At 43.4% G+C, this 19,895-nt stretch overlaps 1 protein-coding gene across 3 annotated transcripts in view; it reads left to right on the top strand.

The window, feature by feature from the left end:
- KIF26B (kinesin family member 26B) overlaps positions 1-19,895 on the top strand; it is a 267,176-nt gene that overhangs the window by 71,464 nt on the left and 175,817 nt on the right. For 2 of the 3 annotated variants that reach the window (XM_028724151.2, XM_077925724.1), the window contains one exon: positions 12,966-13,499. In XM_028724151.2, the coding sequence (XP_028579984.2) occupies positions 12,966-13,499 (534 nt within the window). The remainder of the gene's footprint in view (positions 1-12,965; positions 13,500-19,895) is intronic. The other variant, XM_028724152.2, reaches the window with a different exon arrangement.

The raw sequence follows: 19,895 nt of genomic DNA, 5'->3' as shown, positions 1-19,895 counted from the left end.
TTAAAAAAGGAAAGAAAAAAGTAATAGGCCAACAGCTATAGCTAAGAACATAAGAAGAGACTTCTAAATCAGGCCAGTGGCCCAAAAGTGGTCCAGCATCCTGTTCCCAAGGTGGCCAGTCAGATGTCTGGGAGAAGCATGCAAACAGGATCAAAGTGCAGCAGTACTCTGCCCACCTGTGATTCCCAGCAACTGCTGTTCAAAGGCATAGTATCTCCGACAGTGGACGTTAAACCTGACCAGGCATGGCTAGTAGCTGTGGATAGCCTGATCCTCCATGTTGAATCCTCTTTTAGAGGCATCCAAGTTGGTGGGCATCACTGCCTCCTGTGGAGCAAACTGCTTCTCCATACTATAAGAAGAGTGGGACAGTTGCGTTAATGCCAAAGATGCAGTTGTAACTTTTCGAAGGGCCCATCATTTCCTCATATTTCTTCCTTCTGGAATGCCGTGTCTATGTGACTATGATGGATTCAGGCCATTGTCAGAGAAAGACATCATTATTGCCTACATTTTTTTTATCACCTCCACATTTTGACACCTGCTGGTCGTTAACAATGACACTATTCCATTTTCTTAGAAAATAAACATCGGCCCAGATTGGGTATGAGATGCCAGAAGTTACAGCTGCCTGCTGTGTCACTGTTGTATTATTTGAATAGAATAAGTCATAGAACTTTACATTGTGATCTAAAACACATCTGACAAAAAGATGTTTATTTTATAACTTTAGCTTTTTGTTTATGGCGAGCCACAAAAAGGACAGATAATTAATTAAAGGATCTTGGTGTGAAATTTTGTGGTGTCAGATGTTTGTGAGGTTAGTTTTTTTTATATTAAAGTTACTGTTTGGGGAGCTAATTAACACCTGTAATAGGCTAAAAAAAGAACAACCTGTTATCTGAATTCAGGCCTCAAATTTGCCTCTATATGTATTTCAGCTGCTTTGTGCTGGAGTCTCCCTTGGAGACTTCTTTGTTCAAGAATGGCTATTTTTAAGGTTAGCAGCAGAGAGTGTCCTGCAAGATTGAACTGTTCTCTCAGTGGCTTCTGAACATTGCCCTTTCTGGTGTCAGATTTGTATTCGTTTATTCTTTTGCCTAGAGAATGGCCTGTCTTGGCTTATGTAGAACACAGAAGGGCATTGCTGACAGATGGTAACATCTATCACGTTGGATGATGAACAGGTGAATGAATCTCTTATGTTGTGACTGAGTTTATTACGTCCTGTAACAGTGTTGGCTCTGTAGAAATGGGGCAGAGTTGGCATCTGTGTTCATTGCAGCATCTGGTCCTTGTATGGCCTGTTGTTGTTGGTACATAACCGTTTTGATTTAGGGACTCTCTGTAAGCAAGGATTGGCCCACCACCCAAGGCCTGTAAGAGGAAAGTATCATTGCTCAAGATGAGTTGTAGATCACTGATGATAGTGGGGAGTTATTAGGTGGCAACAAAGTGTGTTTGTCAATTTCTCATCAAGATCTGTTCCGTAGTAGATTACTCTTGAGTAGTAGCCTGTCTCTCTTGACCTGTTATTCATTGCACTGGGTGGATATTGTAGTCAAATCCACACATCTTGAGTCTCCGTCCAAACAAATGTGTTTGCATTGCAGTGCTTGGTCGTAGAAAGTGGTGTTGTTTTTTTGGAGTGTTCTCAGTTGAAACTCAAAGCACGTCAGTATGTGTGTCGCAATCAGTATGTTTCTGACATAAAATAATGCTTATATGTCCATTATTGCACAATAGTATCCAGGAAGTGGACCTGCTGTGTGGATTGGTCTAGAGGTCCTGGTAGAATTTCTCAAGTGCTCCCTGCTCATGGGTTCAGATGATAATGTATCCCAGGCAGAGGGGAGATTTTGGAGGCAAGAGCTGAGAACATTGTTCTAAGTCAGCCATGAAAACATTGGCACATGGAACTATGCAAACACCAATTACAGTGCCATTGATTGGCAGGGGGTTGGACTCGATGGCCCTTGTGGTCTCTTCCAACTCTATGATTCTATGATCTTTCCAAAGCCGAAGTAATTGAGAGTAAATACAGAGTGGCAGAGGTTGGTAACTAGATGTGCAGTGTGTATCACCAGGGATGATATTTCTGGTAGCTTGTAGTCCATGTTAATTGAATATACAGGTTTAAAGGGCCTCCACATCCATGATAGCTAAAATTTTATTTTCTGAGTGATCTTGAGAGGTTAGGCTGAGAGAGAGAGTTATTTGCCCAAGGTCACTCACTGATTTTCATGAGCAAGGGGAATTTGGGAAGTCTTGGCTTCCATGTAAGGACCATACCAAACACTGCTGTTCTGCTTGTGCAACAGATCTTCACTTGCACAGTGGGACTTCTCCCTCCTCTCCTTTTTGTAACCCCCTTGTGCACCCTCAGAATGTTTTACAGAGGGTGGAGAACAGATGTTGATGATAAATGGAGGAGGAGAGGAGGGGGTAGCCCCATTGTGTGCGTGGCAGTCTGCTCCAGTAGTAGTAGTTGTAGTAATTTATTTACACATACATACATACATACATACATACATACATTCATACATACATACCCGTCTGGCTGGGTTTCCCCAGCCACTCTGGGTGGCTTCCAACAAAATACATTAAAACATCAGTCATTAAAAACTTCCCTAAAGAGGTGTTAGGGATGCGGGTGGCGCTGTGGGTAAAAGCCTCAGCGCCTAGGGCTTGCCGATTGAAAGGTCGGCTGTTCGAATCCCCGCGGCGGGGTGCGCTCCCGCTGCTCGGTCCCAGCGCCTGCCAACCTAGCAGTTCGAAAGCACTCCCGGGTGCAAGTAGATAAATAGGGACCGCTTACCAGCGGGAAGGTAAACGGCGTTCCGTGTGCTGCGCTGGCTCGCCAGATGCAGCTTTGTCACGCTGGCCATATGACCCGGAAGTGTCTCCAGACAGTGCTGGCCCCCGGCCTCTTGAGTGAGATGGGCGCACAACCCCAGAGTCTGTCAAGACTGGCCCGTACGGGCAGGGGTACCTTTACTTTTACCTTTAAAGAGGTGTTGGCTGTATCTCTATCCAGTCCTCTATCCAGTGAATCTCACAGACCTCTATCCAGTCTTCTATCCAGTGAATCTATCCAGTGAATCTCACAGTCCTCTATCCAGTGAATCTCACAGACTCTCTATATCAGAATATGGGCATAAGATATAACTGTATGACTGTACTCCATGCTTCTTCTTTGACAACCTTTTATTCTCCCCCAGCTCAATTAGAAATCTAGCTACAGTTAGATTTCACTTTTGAAACAATAATGCAAACACCTGGGGGCCAGATGTGTGCAGTTGTCACATCCTTAGAACAAGCCTTAAGCAAGCAAGAAACCTAATTTATTTTCTCCTCAATGCACTGCATTTAATATTCTAACTATAATGAGAATATGTCAATTACCCTGTGGTGTACCACAAAGTTTAATTATATCACCCTTGCTATTTAACATCTAGATGGAATTCTGGGTAGTATCATCAGTTTATTAATGACACCTAACTCTACCCCCTCTTCTGATCTGGGGACTGAGTGAGGTTCTAAATCAGCAAAATAGGTGAAAGTGAATCAATTGGAGATGAATCCAAGGCAAATGTGATAGTAGTTTATGGTATTTGAAACTCAGATAAGGGAAGAACATTTAAAAAACAGACCATTTAAAAAACCAAAACAGAACTTTCTCCCCTTTCCTGTTGCAAGATGGGGGGGGGGGATTTATATAACCAGATTATGTGACAAGATCAAGGTAAGCAAACTTTCTTCCTAATAGATACTGCTTGAATTTGATGAAAAATGGCCCTGTCTATTGGACATTCCACATATTACTTTTTTACATCTAAGAATGTAATGTTTGAATGTGACAAAATGCATGTTTTCAATACACATGTATCATGAAGAGGCACTTGTGAGGAGCTGTGATTGGCTTCAGCCCCGTATTAAGGTTTCACTCACTAGCAAAAACAGATCTGAAATTGTATGTAAGAGAATAGTTGGCACATGACACAAATTTTAAGCAAGCAAAATATTAATTATATGATAGCTGTAATGATCCTGTTTGTGTGAGTTTGGTGGTGCCCTGTAAGACAAACAGTATCATGACATCAGTGTAGCTTTTTGTGTTGGGTGAAGCAAACCCGAACTGCAAAATTTGAGAATATTTAGTCACCTTTCCAGCTTTTTGCTTGGGAAGAAAGGTAATTTGTAACTGTTGCTGGTAGCAGTTTTGCTCATTTGTATTCACCGCGTTAAAACCACAGGCTCTGTTTGCTCAGGACTCCCACAGATTTCAGTTTATTCGAGCATTCTGTTATTTCAACAGAAACGGTGTCAGTTTCACAGTTGGGAGCACCAGTTTTTTCAGCAGTCAGATCCAAAGACTGGCAAAGGTGGCAAGTCTCCGTGGCAGTTAATCTAGTTTTAGAGAAGAGTGTGTGTCCTTAGGTTAAGAAACAACATCATCTGGAAGTTGGCCCAGATGTATGGAATGTACGTGCACTCAGATTACACACGGTTTCCACCACCACAATCAAGAAATAAAGCTGTTAATTTTTCTACCCTGTCCTCTGAAAATATGGCAAAGGCATTGCTTAAACAAAGTAGCTTCTGTGCTAGCAAGCTAGAGGCACAAAACAAAATTCCTTAGAATGGTAAAAAGAAACGGCCCTTGTGGCTTCTATCAGAGAAACTGCATCAGTTCCCATCAGTGTTTCTTAATTAGTTTTCTTACCCCCTGCTGCAAGCGAAGGTCTGGAAGTTACATTTCTGTCAGGGCAAAGATGTGAAGCCCTTGATCTCTGTTCTTCTTCCACCTTTCCCAACGCTTGGTATGACTGATTGATCACCTAAAACAGGTCCTTGCTACCTTCTCTGTTGAAGGAGATGAGCCCCTACACAGCACGACTCCAAGTGGGAGTTAATTTCCATGGCTCAGGTATGCTTGAAAATATATAGCATCTATTGTCTTACTTTTCACTTATTCAGTTGCCTACCAGTATATTGTATTTACTTATTTATTTACATACATACGTCTTTCTAGGCCACTTTTCCATTCAAAGATTTCAAAGCAGAAATCAGATTTTTAAAAAACCACCACTATAAAACACTTAAAACATAAAATAAAATACAGGAAGCAGTGAAACATATTGAATAAACCATCAGTAAAAGCCAACAATGCAAAGCCAGGACAGTGACTACATTGAAGATCAATAGTCCAGCAAATTATGGCTTGACAATTTGCCAGGGGCATATGAATCTATAGGGCAGGAGGAGACAAAGTGGTGCTCTCCAGATGTTGAGAGTACAACTTCTTGCCTACCCTGACTATTGGCCACATTTCTTGGGCTGATGAGAGTTGCATTCCCTCTGGGGGACACCCCATTGGTTGCCCCTGCTTGGGCACCCTAACTCTCCTTGCCACTCCCACAGCTTATTCCGTGCAGCTTCCTAGCAGTATGTTGGAAGCCCAACGGGTTGAAGCTGCAGCAATAGCCTCCTGGCAGCAGCACTCACCTGAAGGGGGAAGCAGTTGCATAGCGTGAGTTGCTGGTTCCTGGAGCGGGGCAAGTGTTGTGCCCTTGGTGGATTGGGCAGCTGGGGTGGCACTGCACATGGAGGGAAGAGCGAGCCAGCTCAAACTCATCGGCCAGCCCAGGAGCGGGTGTCACTTCGCTTGGTTGCGCCCTGCTCAGAATTTTGTGCCTGGGGCCACCACCCCTCTGCCCTCCCATGCTACGCCATTAGGAGGAAGGGGAGAAGCAAGGTGGAGGCAAGGTGATGAGGTCAGGGCTGTCTGGGTGCACTGGTGGGAGCAGCAGATTGGCTCTGCTGGTGGCAGTGTGCAACCCTGACATCACCACCGCTTTGCCTCTCCCTCTCCCACTTTTGGTGAGTGAGAGCCGTGCTGCTGCTGGGAGGCTATTGCTGCAGCTTAGACCTGTTGGGTGAACTGCTCCGCGGTTCAGCCCAGCATATTGTTAGTATACTGCAGTCGGAGTGGCAAGGAGAGTTAGGGTGGTCTACAATGTAGACTCTACATACTGAAAGAATGCCTAAAATTACAGTGGCCATTTGTCACAGAGGTTGGTCCTCTCTCTGGAGGGTTATCAGGGCATAGCCCTGTATTTGAAGGACGGCCTGTTTCGAGTCTGGCTTAAAGGTCAGGAAGCATAAGAAGGGATTTCAGGGGCTTTTCAAGTGCCCATCAATGTTTAACACCTGGATAGCAAACTGAGCAGGCAATGTTCATTTGATCACATTCTTCCCCACTGTGAAATGCATTGTGTTTCTATTAAATTATAGTAATTCTAAATTTAAGGGACGCGGGTGGCGCTGTGGGTAAAAGCCTCAGCGCCTAGGGCTTGCCGATCGAAAGGTCGGCAGTTCGAATCCCCGCAGCGGGGTGCGCTCCCGTTGTTCAGTCCCAGCGCCTGCCAACCTAGCAGTTCGAAAGCACCCCCGGGTGCAAGTAGATAAATAGGGACCGCTTTCTAGCGGGAAGGTAAACGGCGTTTCCGTGTGCGGCTCTGGCTTGCCAGAGCAGCGATGTCACGCTGGCCACGTGACCCGGAAGTGTCTCCGGACAGCGCTGGCCCCTGGCCTATAGAGTGAGATGGGCGCACAACCCCAGAGTCTGGCAAGACTGGCCCGTACGGGCAGGGGTACCTTTACCTTTACTTTAATTCTAAATTTGCATCTAAAGATTATCAAATGCAGATTTTATATACATGTGTGTTTTATCCCTCCCTTTCATAGATGCATTTCTTAATTTTAGTCACTGTAAAAGAGACAACCCTACCTAAAACCCCTGGCAAGGATCAGCTCTCCATTTTACTGTATGCTGGGCAAAACAAATGAAAAAGGGCTTCGGTCTCGTTCAGTGATAAGACACAGCAGGTGGATGACACAAGCAAATGGGGTAAGGAAAAGAAGAACAAGGCAGCAGTAGGGCTGGCATGTTTCACATATCCTAGCTGTATGGACAATATATAGCTCACCACCTGCTTAACCCTTTTTAACTTAGACATTTGCGGTACAATTGTTTTTGCGACTCCTATTCATTCTGGAATTCCTTCTTTTTCTTATGGTTCTAGCTTATACTCATGATTCTGAGCTTATGTTGCACTGAATGGTTAAATTCACTTTCAGTAGCTTCCTTCTCAACTTTTTGTTTGAAACTGAATCAAATCTCCTTTTGTTTGAAAGAAGCATATGGTTATAACCTTGAATAATTATCTCGGTTTTGAGCTCCTCTCCCCAGCTGGCACTTTGGAAATGGATGCCAAAATGCCGTGGACTTTTCAAGTCGACATGAAGTCTCACAAGCAGACCTATTTCTGTTACATTTCCTGCTGAGTTTTAAAGCCTAAGAAGCTCAAATAGTGTGCATAACTTAGCATCCTCCTGTTGCGTATGCTATGGAACCCAAACTGTACATAGCTTGAAGTCCTTATGCCTGTTTTATACACACCTGTGGGACTAATAACTTGCTGCTCATTAAGCCCACCAACACGCCCCCTGGAACTCATACAGAAAATGTACTGATGCCAAAACATAGCAGTTCTGCTATTCCAGCAATCTGTTTCTGGAGCTTTGATGCACATAATAGTGATCTAACTTCCTCCATACCGTCTGTAATATATGATGCCTATTCCAGTTTCAGTAACTTTTCCTGGCATGATCTCTTAACATTTCTGCCAAGGATAAAGTTCTTATACACTAATTTTTCCGCTTCTGTCCACTCCCATAAGCCATGTTTCCAGGAGACCCTTGTATCCTATCTCATTCTGATTAATGTTCACCGTATCTCATTTGTAGCCTGAGTTTTGTTTCTTTGAAAACTATTTTTTAACAGTAATGGTCAGGCTAACTTGAAGCTGGTTTTGTAATGTTTCCTCAACAAGACACAGATCACTCATTACATTTTGAAAACTTCAAATGGGGGTATGGGAAACTCCCCATTTCTGTGCATTCAAGGCATGCACAACTGCACATGCTTGAATCACCGTGAACCTGGAAGTGGCACCAAAAGGGGACAAAACAGCCCTAAAAGAGCGGAAAACAGCAAAAATTGTGCAAAAACAGCGTCTAGCAATCCCATGAACCTTTGCAAGTACAATCCTAGGAGCTCTTGCACAGACCTTTAAGGCCTGTGGAGATTTGGACTTTGAGCAAGGAGGTTTGGAGGGAGCGATTGTGGTGTTTGCAGGTTTATTCAATGGTGTTCCCGATATACGCCATTTCACTTAAACGCACAGTGCCTCAGAACGTAACCCCCGTGTAAATGGGGAGTTTGACAACTGGTGATCCAGATCATAGGATTGCTTTAGATACGTTTGTGAAGCTGGGCCTATGCTCTTCCTGCTGTTCTCTTTCTGAAGGGTGGTTTTTCATACGATTTCACTGCTTATCTTTATATCTTTCCAGAGTGACAGCAGACTTACATAACTTAAGCCCATGATTAGTGAAATGAGGGACTGAGAAGATCTATATGCACATATTGCGTTGGAAATGTGTGTGGAGGTCTGTCAGGCTCCTTGACTGTATCTGGGGCAGCTGCTATCCACTGCTGGTGGTGCCAACTATAATTGCATTGTCAGGGTGCATTAGATGTAATACACCTGCCTGGCTTGGTGTTGCAGAATGTAAGTCTCTGTGTACCCTCTGGAGGTCATCTACCAAGATATGTGCTGCTAGATGACATCTGAGAAGGAAATGAAGTCTGTTTCAATATTGATACACAGCTAAGGTTGCTAGTGCACAGCCCATGCTGAAACGGCTACAGTTCGTAGATGGTGGGCATACTTCAGAAAAAGCTTTCCTTTCCTAAGATTTATTTATAATAGTGTCTGGGATCTGTCATGCTGAACCGTGTTTGGAGATGAATATAAGATGTACCTACTCCCAAGTGAAGCCCTTTGCCAGAGAGTGGTTAAGTTTCAAAGAACAACACCGGGCCTGTTGTATTCAGGAGCTGAAGCAGGAGAACTGGCAGAGGGTTGACAGCCCTGACCAATCAAGCAGGTAGAAAACAAATTATACAGAAGGCAGGGTCTTAGTCTTACTGCAGTGCTAGCAACCTCCTTGGGGTACTGTGGAGAAAAGCTCAGAGCTCCTCTGTGTCTTTCTGAGCATGTGTATGAATGGACTGAAAACACGATGTGCCTCTTATTTATATTGGGAACCAGCAGTGGCTGGTGCACACTGGAACTGGTAGGGCGGAACCCTTATGTCCCCCATTTGTATTGTGTACCAAGGATTTTAAGGAATGTAGTTCCATTAGTGAGGAAAGAGCTGATTCCCCAGATGCTGAATCTGGTGATTTCCTTATCTGTGTTACTGGACAGATTAGGTATGTAACTCTGAAGTAGTAGTAGTAGTAGTAGTAGTAGTAGTAGTAGTAGTAGTAGTGAGAAAGCGTAGTTGTTTATCTGTTTGACATCTGCTGAAAGGCATTTCACACAGGTTGGGTGCCACTACCGAAAAGGCCCTCTTCCTGGTTCCCTGTAACTTCACTTCTCACAGTGAGGGAACCACCAGAAGGCCCTCAGAGCTGGACCTCCACACCTGGGCTGAATGATGGGAGTGGATATGCTCTTTCAGGCACTGCAAGTAGATAAATAGGTACTGCTGAGGTGGGAAGGTAACTGGCATTTCCGTCCCATTGTGCCAGAAGCGGTTTAGTCCTGCTGGCCACATGACCTGGAAAGCTGTCTGTGGACAAACGCTGGCTCCCTTGGCCTGAAGCAAGATGAGTGCCACACCCCATAGTCGCCTTTGACTGGACTTAACTGTCTAGAGGTCCTTTACCTTTACCTTTACAGGGTATATTATCAGATCTGCATCAATACAGATGTTTCAGATCCTTGTGTCTGTGCACGAATGAGCTTGTTCACCTGTGCTATATAGTTTTATTGGAGGCTACCCGTAGGTTGGACTGTGATATTTCTTTGAAGCGATGCATGATGGTGTTGAACAGTAGGCTGCTGAGGCATTTTCTGAACTGAATTAGCCAGCCTGTGACTTGATGCGTTTCAGTCCCCACCAGTGCTTCCCCCATCATTTCCTAGGGGTGCCCCTCTTGGGCATCTGTTGACAGAACTTCACTTCAGCCACTTTGCATAAAGAGGTATCATGATTTATTAATCAATTAATCACAGCATGCTGAGTAGCTGTTCACGGTATTTAAACAGTGAAAATAAAAATGGTTTAGCATATAATAAAGATGTAGTGTAATTAATACAGCCTCCCAACAGTGAATTCTCCTTTCCCCCTCCTTCCTAAAACCCGCTGCACATTTTCCTCCCAGCAAACAAGCATTAGCATTGTGGAATCTGTTTGCTTTGGCTGTTGGTTCAGGGTCCTGTCTCTTCTTTCCTCTAAGAAAATCATATTTATCAAAAATATAGAGGTTTCCTGGGAGAACTACAGGAAGTGACCACCACTGTTATTCAGAAGTTTCCAGAAGCATCTTTCTGGTTGCTGTTGAAAACACAATACTGCACTGGGTTGGTTGTGGTCTCATTCAACAAACAAGTTGATATTCTTAAAAGACAAACATTTTCTTAAGTGTCTTAAAGCAACAGCCAAAAGGCATAAGCTCTTCTTGAGATGGTGTAGAGATACGTAGCTTTTATGGAAATGTGATAGCAGCGTTTCCCAACCTGGTGCCTTCTGCATTTTTTGGACTAAAACACCCATCAGCCCCAGCCAGCACTTAACTATGGTTTGTTTGAAACAAGCCAATTTCAAATTATGTTTCGTGAAGCTGACTTCTTTCCATAAACCATCATTAAGATGAGCCACATACTAGCTCCATCACTGCCTCTGGGTCTAGGAGTCTTCAGAAGCTCAGCAGGTCTTTTGTACTCATAGCTCTTCATGGTGGAGAACATACTCAAAGCGTTCCATTTCCCACTTTCATCATAGGACTCCACTCTGTTTTGTTTTATATGCACAGAGTTCTCTGCTGAGGCAGCCCAAATTCTTCTGGTAGCTCTCCTCCTTTCCTTCCATCTTCTCGTGTTGTAGATCTCTCTCTCCTTGGTCACTAAACCATTATGACCTCTTGTCTGCACTTCTCCTCAGTTGCTCCTGCCCACCCCCTCCGTCTCCTGCCTGCTGAGACCCAGAGAGAATGCTCTTAGATGCTGCAAACACTTTAGCTTTCAACCCTCAACTGTTTTGTCAGCTTAGCTGCTGAGTCAAGCAGAGAATGCAAGCATTTGTCAGAATCCTTTCACATCACAGTTTAGGGTTTTGGTGTAATGCTAAACTGTGGTTTACTGACTCCAGAAACCTAAGCTTCTGCTCTCCTCACTGACAAGATGGAGAAGGGACGGGGTGGGAAGAAGCATGTAAGCCCAAGGTTCACCTAGTCTAATTGTTATCATACTAAACTATGGGTAAGCATGATGTCAGAATGCAGCCTTTGTCTCACTATATCATGTCTTGATTTGTACTTGTACTGGTATTTCTTGCATTCCTGCTCTGTTTGTCACATATTCATCTGGGGTGGCGCTGTGGGTTAAACCACAGAGCCTAGGGCTTGCCGATCAGAAGGTCGGCGGTTCGAATCCCTGCGATAGGGTGAGCTCCTGTTGCTCAGTCCCTGCTCCTGCCAACCTAGCAGTTTGAAAGCACGTCAAAGTGCAAGTAGATAAATAGGTACTGCTTTGGCGGGAAGGTAAACGGCGTTTCCATGCGCTCCTCTGGTTTGCCAGAAGTAGCTTAGTCATGCTGGCCACATGACCTGGAAACTGTACGCTGGCTCCCTCGGCCAATAAAGCGAGATGAGCGCCGCATCCCCAGAGTCGGTCACGACTGGACCTAATGGTCAGGGGTCCCTTTACCTTTACCTTAGAGTTAATTGTGTGTGCAGGACCCTGTGTGATGGGGATCATTGTGTGAAGTACACAAGGTTTCATGTATGCAAAATCCTACTGTAGAGCAGGTGGTGGACTAGATATTTTGAAAGCTAAGATTTGGGACTCCTTTAGGATGGTCACTCACATAGCTTCCAAAAAGAAAAATGGGCCATGAGATGGAAGCCAGTTTTTTGTTTGTTTTTTGGCTAGTCTGGCTAGACTGCCCTATCCAAGGGCAGTCTTGATTATCTAGTGATTATCTAGTATTACCAGCAATACAGTGGTACCACGGGTTAAGAACTTAATTCGTTCTGGAGGTCCGTTCTTAACCTGAAACTTTTCTTAACCTGGGGTACCACTTTAGCTAATGGAGCCTCCTGTTGCTGCCTCTCAATTTCTGTTCTCATCCTGAAGCAAAGTTCTTAACCTGAAGCACTATTTCTGGGTTAGCGGAGTATGTAACCTGAAGCGCCTGTAACCCGAGGTACCACTGTACTTGATTATTTTGGTGGTAGAAAATGGATTTCTTAAAAAGGTAAATAATGGATAATTTGATTGATTGATATACTACCCTTTTTTTCTGAAGAAGCCCATTAAGTTTGCACTGTATTATGAAATTCAATATTAAAAGACTCTTAATGGGCAGCATTGTATGCTTGGTTTGATCAGTGGACACAACTAATGAACAAAGTACCTCTCCAGTTGTTGTTAGAAGCCAGCCAACTTGACCAATGGTTAGGGATGATATGAACTGAAGCCCAATAACATCTGCAGGACCTCCGGTTCCCAATCCCTGCTCAGAATAAATAATTTCTTTTTTGCGTGTGAAGTTGAAGTAATCTTATGGGTAATTTTAGCGCAGTTTGAAAATGCAAATGGGAAAGATCTTCATGAGTCAACTCCCAAATGAACGTCTCAGTGGTATTCAAAAATACGACTGCTAATTAAGATCCGGCAGAAGCATGGGGATTTTTATATCCTAATTCTTTTTCACTTGTTAATAAAATGAATTAATAACAACCAGTGGTAGAATTTGGATTTAATTTTTTCCCTATCATCCAATTTTAATTGTCTACTTCTCCCCTCATTCTCTCTTATTGTTAGGACCCGGCTTTCTCTTCTGCGATTCACGACAAGCTGCAGGTGCCCAACACCACCCGGAAGGCATGGAACGAAAGAGACAACCGGTGCGACGTGTGTGCCACTCACTTGAACCAGCTGAAGCAGGAAGCGATTCAGATGGTGCTGACCCTCGAACAGGCTGCCAACACTGAACATTGCGATGCTTCTCCCGGCTCCCCTCCTCCTCTCCCCAACATCCCCACCTTGGTGGGCTCGCGACATATGGGCAGCCTGCAGCCCAGGGACTGGGCCTACATGTCTGCTCCTTATGCTACATCCAATTATGCTGGCTTTCTGCCTAACAAACTCAGCGGGAAACAGAACAACATAGGGATCGTTAATGGGATAGAGAAGAAAAATGGTTCCTTGGGACATCAGGCAAAGGTCAGTGTACAGATGGCCACCAGCCCCAGCAATGGTAACATCCTGAATTCTGTGGCTATCCAGGCTCATCAGTACCTAGACGGCACCTGGTCCTTGTCGAGAACAAATGGCGTTACTCTGTATCCCTATCAAGTAAGTAGCGTTAGAAAGGACACCCCCCCCCCCCCCAAATAAGATCTCTAGAATACTTTGTGGATTTGAGTAATACATATTAAGAAGTTGTATCAACACAATCATATTATTGAACAAGCAGTAATTTACCTCATTTGTAAAAACAGGAAGTCAGCCCCCTCCTCCCCAATCTCTCATAACATACAGCCGTATTTCTACAGCCTTTATCTCTGATAACCATCCTGTGGTTCAGAAAATTAACACTGCAAATCATGCCAAAGGACCATGTGCTTCAACAGGCCTACTTGTCCTGAAAAAGCCAGAACAGGGTATTGCTTTATGGCTGGAAGGTTAATAAACATGGACTGTTGAGACTCATTAATAATAGTATAGGAGTTGAAAGTTCAGAGGCATTCTTCCGTATTAGAAATCCCGTTTGTAGCAGTAGTAATAATGAAGAGAAATCCTGGTTGTAATAATTATGGTGATGCAAATGGGAGGAACATGATTGTAGAAAAAGGCTCGTGTAAATAATAATCAGAGTAGGGGTTTCCAAGATGAATACCCTGGCATTTACATGGTTGATAATGAAGTATAATCCTGCATGAGATACGTGGGCAATTTTATTGTGAGAAGATTCATGAACTGCTGATGTCTTATTGGCGTTAAAAAAAAGATGATAGGTCACACTGTTCAAAATATCTGCAGAATCCATTAATTAGTGTCTAGATATGTTTGTTATGTATCTTTTGGAGAGTATGGTATAATTATAGGATCTATTATGTTGGGAAGGGAATGAAATTGCTGAAGCTATAAAGTAGATGTATTAATATAATGTAACAGTTAAACAGCCTCACCCTAAAGGTGTTCAGTGGTACAAAGTGCCAGCTAAATATGGATAGGTTTGCAGGCTTGCATGGTGGGATGCTTACCCCCTCCCCTCGGGCAGAACTCTTGACAGGAAGAAAGGTAACATCCCTGCCATAGAAAGCTGTAGTTGTGAAATTTCAGCATGCCATGAAGCTGTTAAAAGCATCTTAGGAACTAAGCTGCCCCCAAAGGTGTTGATCCTGTGCACATGTAATCATTTTTTGTTGACTTTTTCTCCGTTCAAATGGTAACAGTATGTCTGGGTAACTTTCAAGTTCCATAGCGTAACACTGGGGAACCTTAACTATCCCCTCCCTGGCCACAGTCAACAATAGGACCTTTCCTCCTAATGATAATTGCTGTGGTGGTAGGGATTTTTGTGGAGATCATGGCTGAGCGTCCTAATTAACCCCCCTCTCAGTATTAGCTTCCCCCACAAAAAAGAATGCTAATGTGCATTTAACATAACATCACTAAGCCTAACCTGAGGCTTTTGTACCGTTGTTGTTGTTGTTGTTGTTGTTGTTGTTGTTGTTGTTGTTGTTACTACTACTACTACTACTATTATGCCACCCTGCATCCAAAGATCACAGGGGATAAAACCACAAAATACATTTGCTATACAAAATCATGCTACAGGCTACATCTGAGAAATGCTGAGCTAACGGGACCAGGAATAAAAAAATAATCTCATTGGATAAAGAGCATTGCAGTTCCAGGAGTGGGTTCATTGCCCTTTGCATCATCGTTTGTCAGGCTGATGCCCAGGAACAAGAGCTGTAGCCCTGGCTAGACTTAATGGCTCCCCGACGTGGGCATCTCCCCTTTGTAAATTAGCTTTCAGTTAGATAGTCTAGACAGCCTGCCAGAAATGGTTGACTGCTTTGAAGCCTGATCTTATTTTTCCTTCTGATTCTCTGCCTCTCAGATAAGAGGAAACCTTGGCATCATAATGGGATGCTGAACTTGGAGGCAGGCTTGCATATTGAGAAGGACACTTCTTGTCAGCAAGATGCAAAGGGTGTAGTTCAAGTTCATGGTAAATAGTTCCCAGCTGCCTATTTTTGAAGTGGCCCCTGTGGATGTGCCATTAGCAGCCGCTTCATCTGTATTAGTTAGCAGGTGATAAAATTCTGGTCCAGCCATTTGGCACCGTGTAGGACAGTATGTGTGAAGAGGAAAGGATTAGCTGGGTAAACCCAGCCAGATGGGTGGGGTAGAAATAATAAATTATTATTATTACATATTGCACAGCTGTCCCGCCATGGTCTGCAGTTGTTGGACTGTTGTTGTTGTTTAGTCGCTTAGTCGTGTCCGACTCTTCGTGACCCCATGGACCAGAGCACGCCAGGCACTTCTGTCTTCCACTGCCTCCCGCAGTTTGGCCAAACTCATGCTGGTAGCTTCGCGAACACTACCCAACCATCTCGTTCCCAACATCAGGGTCTTTTCCAGGGAGTCTTCTCTTCTCATGAGGTGGCCAAAGTATTGGAGCCTCAGCTTCAGGATCTGTCCTTCCAGTGAGCACTCAGGGCTGATTTCCTTAAGAATGGAGAGGTTTGATCTTCTTGCAGTCCATGGGACTCTCAAGAGTCTCCTCCAGCACCAAACCTTGATCATTAGCTGAAAGTTGTTAGACTACAGTTTCATTCACCTCTGACCCATTGGCCGTGCCAGCTGGGTCTGGTGTTTTCTTAGTTAGAGTGTGTTGATGATAGCATCAGGTTGCAGGTTCAATCCCCATATGGGACAGCTGCATATACGGAGTTGGACAAGATGATCCTTAGGGTCCCTTCAAACTCTATAATTCTATGATAGTCAAAAAGTCTTGGGACACCATTTTGATTTCTCCTGCTCTACATGTCTATCAGCGTACTCACAGTCGGGACCCCTGCTTCATGTAGGGTCCTCAGTTATATAGAAGACAAATGTGATATGCAGGCACATCTATACACTTTCTAGTCGCACCTGTGACAAGGGTGTCACTATTTTTCAGCTTTAGTTATTTATCTGTAACTTGGAAATAATTGTAATCAAATATGATCAAGAAGATAAAGATGCTAAAAGAATTTGCAGTTTCAGGATGCAGTACATATAAATTAAAAACTTTATTCACTTTTATGTATTTGTCACTGAATTTACTGACAACCGTTCGTGCTAGAAAAACAAGGATCCTTTATATTGTCTCTTTAATATTCCTTCAATGAAGTACACATATTGTTGCTCTTTCTAACATACTTAAACGGTAACTCCCAGTTTTTAATGCACCGTTTCCAGGAAAACAAAGGCTTATTGAAGTCAGTGGAAAAAATCTCTTTACAGCCCTAGATCCCTGGAGTGTAAGGATGTGTTGCTAAACCCACACACCCAGTTCCCCCCTCCCCTGTTTCTTTTTGCAAACAAGTAGGAGGAACATCAGCAAAGGAATCTTTAAATATACTCAGTGCATGCAGAAACTTCCAGGACTTGCTATGTCTTTGTGAAGCAAGGTAGATTTGTTTGTGAAGCAAGGTAGATTTATCGTAACAGCCTACTGGGGCCATTGTTGTACTTCAAATACAGCTTGCAGAGGTAGGATTATAAAAAAGGAATAAAACAAAAACTGATGGCAGCTTCTTGCATGTATATTTAGGTACAGACACCCAAGCACAAAATACAGATGTACTGTTGCATCAGTTGTGAAGGGCACATGTGGGTATTTGCAGCCCACAAGAAAGAGATGGACACTGGGTCTTGGCTCCAACATTTATTTGAGGACCAATGCACAATTGGTAATTCAACACTTAGCATGGCAGGGAAGTAACAAGATCCCCTGGGCTGGATTCCATTAACCCTCTGTGCTTGCAGAACCAGCACAAGGTTTTTGACTGGTGCAATGGGGCTCCCTCCTCTTCTCCTCTGTGCTCCCTGTGCCTCACCCCAAATAGTCTAGACAGGGAGGACAGGGAGGGTGGGGCAGGATGAGAGGGAAGGTCTTTCTATCTGGCAAGCAGAAATGCTTGCACTGAGGAATGATCAGAAGAGTGTGGCACTGAGTGGTTTTTGCCTTACCCCCACAAGGGACTTGCTTGGTTTTGCTGCCCTTCAGACAGTCCACTCACATGCTCCTGCAGCCTATGGTGAAGATTGTGGTGAAGCGGAAATCCTCACAGTGGTTTCCTCCCAGGGCTTCTAGGAGTGTAAACGGCATATGATTGTAAATCGCTTTGTAACTTAAGATGACTGGAAGTTAAAAATAGTAATGTATAGCTACATTCTTCTGTTGATTGCCAGAATTTCATAAACCATTTCATCATCTTTCCCCCCTGGCTCTTTAGCGACTGCTGTTCTTCTTAAGAAATTGTTCATATTTATGAAGCAAGTAAGGAGTGTGTGTGTTGTGTCCCCACCCCCGGCAACCATTTATAGAGGCACTGACCAAAATATAGTTTTAAGTGGTTAGAGTTTAAATTTGTTTTTGTTTCTTGTAAATCATCTATTAAAATTAGCTATAATGGTTTAAATAACATCTGTTGTGAACCTGGACAGTCCGACCACCGTCGCCCATGTGCTGGTAACCTCCAGGCTACTTCAGTGTGATGGTGCCCATGAGGTTCAGAAGCTGCAGCTGGCGCAAAATGCAGTAGCTTGACTGCACAGTGGGGCAGGAGATTGCTAACACATTGCCCCACTGTTGTAACAACTGCACTGGCTGCCAAATAGCTACCCGCGTAAGTTCAAGGTACTGGTTTTGGTGTCTAAAATCCTGTACTGTGTGGGACCAGGACACCTGGAAGATAATCTTGCCCCCATATACTCAAATGTTTACTGTGTTCTGAAGGTGAGACCCTCTTGCAGGTGCCATCTTATCTGGTGGTGCATTCCACACAATGTAGGAATCAGGCTTTTAGGATGCCCTTTAGTATTAGATGGGCACTGTCTCTTGCTGTTTCAGCAACTACTGAAGACCTGCTTATTTCAACAAGTCCCTTAAGTTGATATCTTTCCCAGTTTGCATCTGTATTGGAATTGTTTTTCAGATGTTTTTCAGACATTTTCATTATTTTATCACTTGTTGCTTTACTGCCCTGGGCTCCTTTGAGAGGAAGTGAGGGATATTAATAAGTAAATAAATAAATAGCTCCTCCAATCAAATAAATTGGGGGCGGGGTGGTGGAATTTCTGCCGCTTCCTCCTTCCACTTTCAGTCTCCACACCCTATGCCATACCATCCACAAAGGTTTGCCAGTCTCAAGGAAGAGGTTTTTAAGGAAAGTACAGAGGTTTGCAAGAAAGTGTTCTTCACGAATGTGAATCCTATTCTGTCCACAGGCAGAAATTATGGGTTTTTGAAAAAGGTTTCTGGCCCTACTTGTCAGCTGTCAGCCATCAGGTCACTAAGCAGTGGTGGTAATGCATGTGCGAACCAGCTTTTAGTCAAAGAATATGATTTCCTCGTTGGTTAATTTTTCCACAGATTGACAAAAAGGAAAATAATAATAAAACATAGATCCTAGTCTGACTTTCTTACACTCACTTATTGTTTGGGGGGGGGGAATCCCTCTTGGCAGCCTACTAGTCTTTTTAAAAATAAAACATAAAATAAGTAATGAATAGCTTTGGTGGGGTCATAAGTCATCAACTGACCTTCTTACCATGAAGTCTTCAATTGAGCTTGTGTATTACAGTAATTGGCTAATTATATCTGACTTTCAAACTAATAGTCCGGTTGTGTCCTTTTTTCTTTCTTACTATGAGGGGAAGTTGGATTCCATACTAATTGTATTATTTTATTTTTTTACAATCACTCTGGAGTGATTTGATCTCACATGACATTTTTATGCATGACTTCATGACCCTGAAATCATTCGTTTTCCCTTCACTATACCAGACCAAACAAGGGAAGTGAGAGGAAAAGAGTATCCCAGCAACTGAAAAGAGCTAAGGAGGCTTATCCTGTGAGTATGAGAGCCCCATGACTCTGCTGTGATGGGAAGAAGCAATCTGTGAGCTCTTTAAAAAAAAGTGAGATAATCCTTTAATATAAGTGCATGACATGAGATCACAATTAGTAAGGATTTGGATTCTTGACTTTATCCAGTCTAGTTTGTTCTATAACATGAAACCGTCTCCTTCCTGTGAGACTATCTAGAATAATTTGGGCCAGGGAAAGCTGTTGCCAAGGGCAAGCAACTCTTAAAATTTAGCGACGCCGTGTAGCTTTCCTGATGGAAAGTGGCCACCACATCATCCTGTAAAGAGCAATTTACCACAAGAAGTTTGAAGCAGTCCCATTGCTACAACTTTGGATATATGCAGTACAGTTCATTTCATAAGTGGTTAGAGAACTTTTGGTTAACTTTTCCCTCTTAATTAAATTATTTAATTCAAGTCTCTTAAGAATGAAAAGGGAGATAAATGGGCCCTCAATAATTGAGGTATTTCCCTCTTCATCTTTGTTTTCCTCTTGAGACAAGGACATATTGTTTAGGGATACACACACAAAGTGTTTCCAGAATGACCCAACTTACTGAGTAAAGAAAGAGAGCAAGAATACCTGAGGTGCTC

Source organism: Podarcis muralis, chromosome 3 (genome assembly GCF_964188315.1).
Source record: "Podarcis muralis chromosome 3, rPodMur119.hap1.1, whole genome shotgun sequence".
Lineage (NCBI taxonomy): Eukaryota > Metazoa > Chordata > Lepidosauria > Squamata > Lacertidae > Podarcis > Podarcis muralis.
This window is presented reverse-complemented; position numbering and strand designations above follow the sequence as displayed.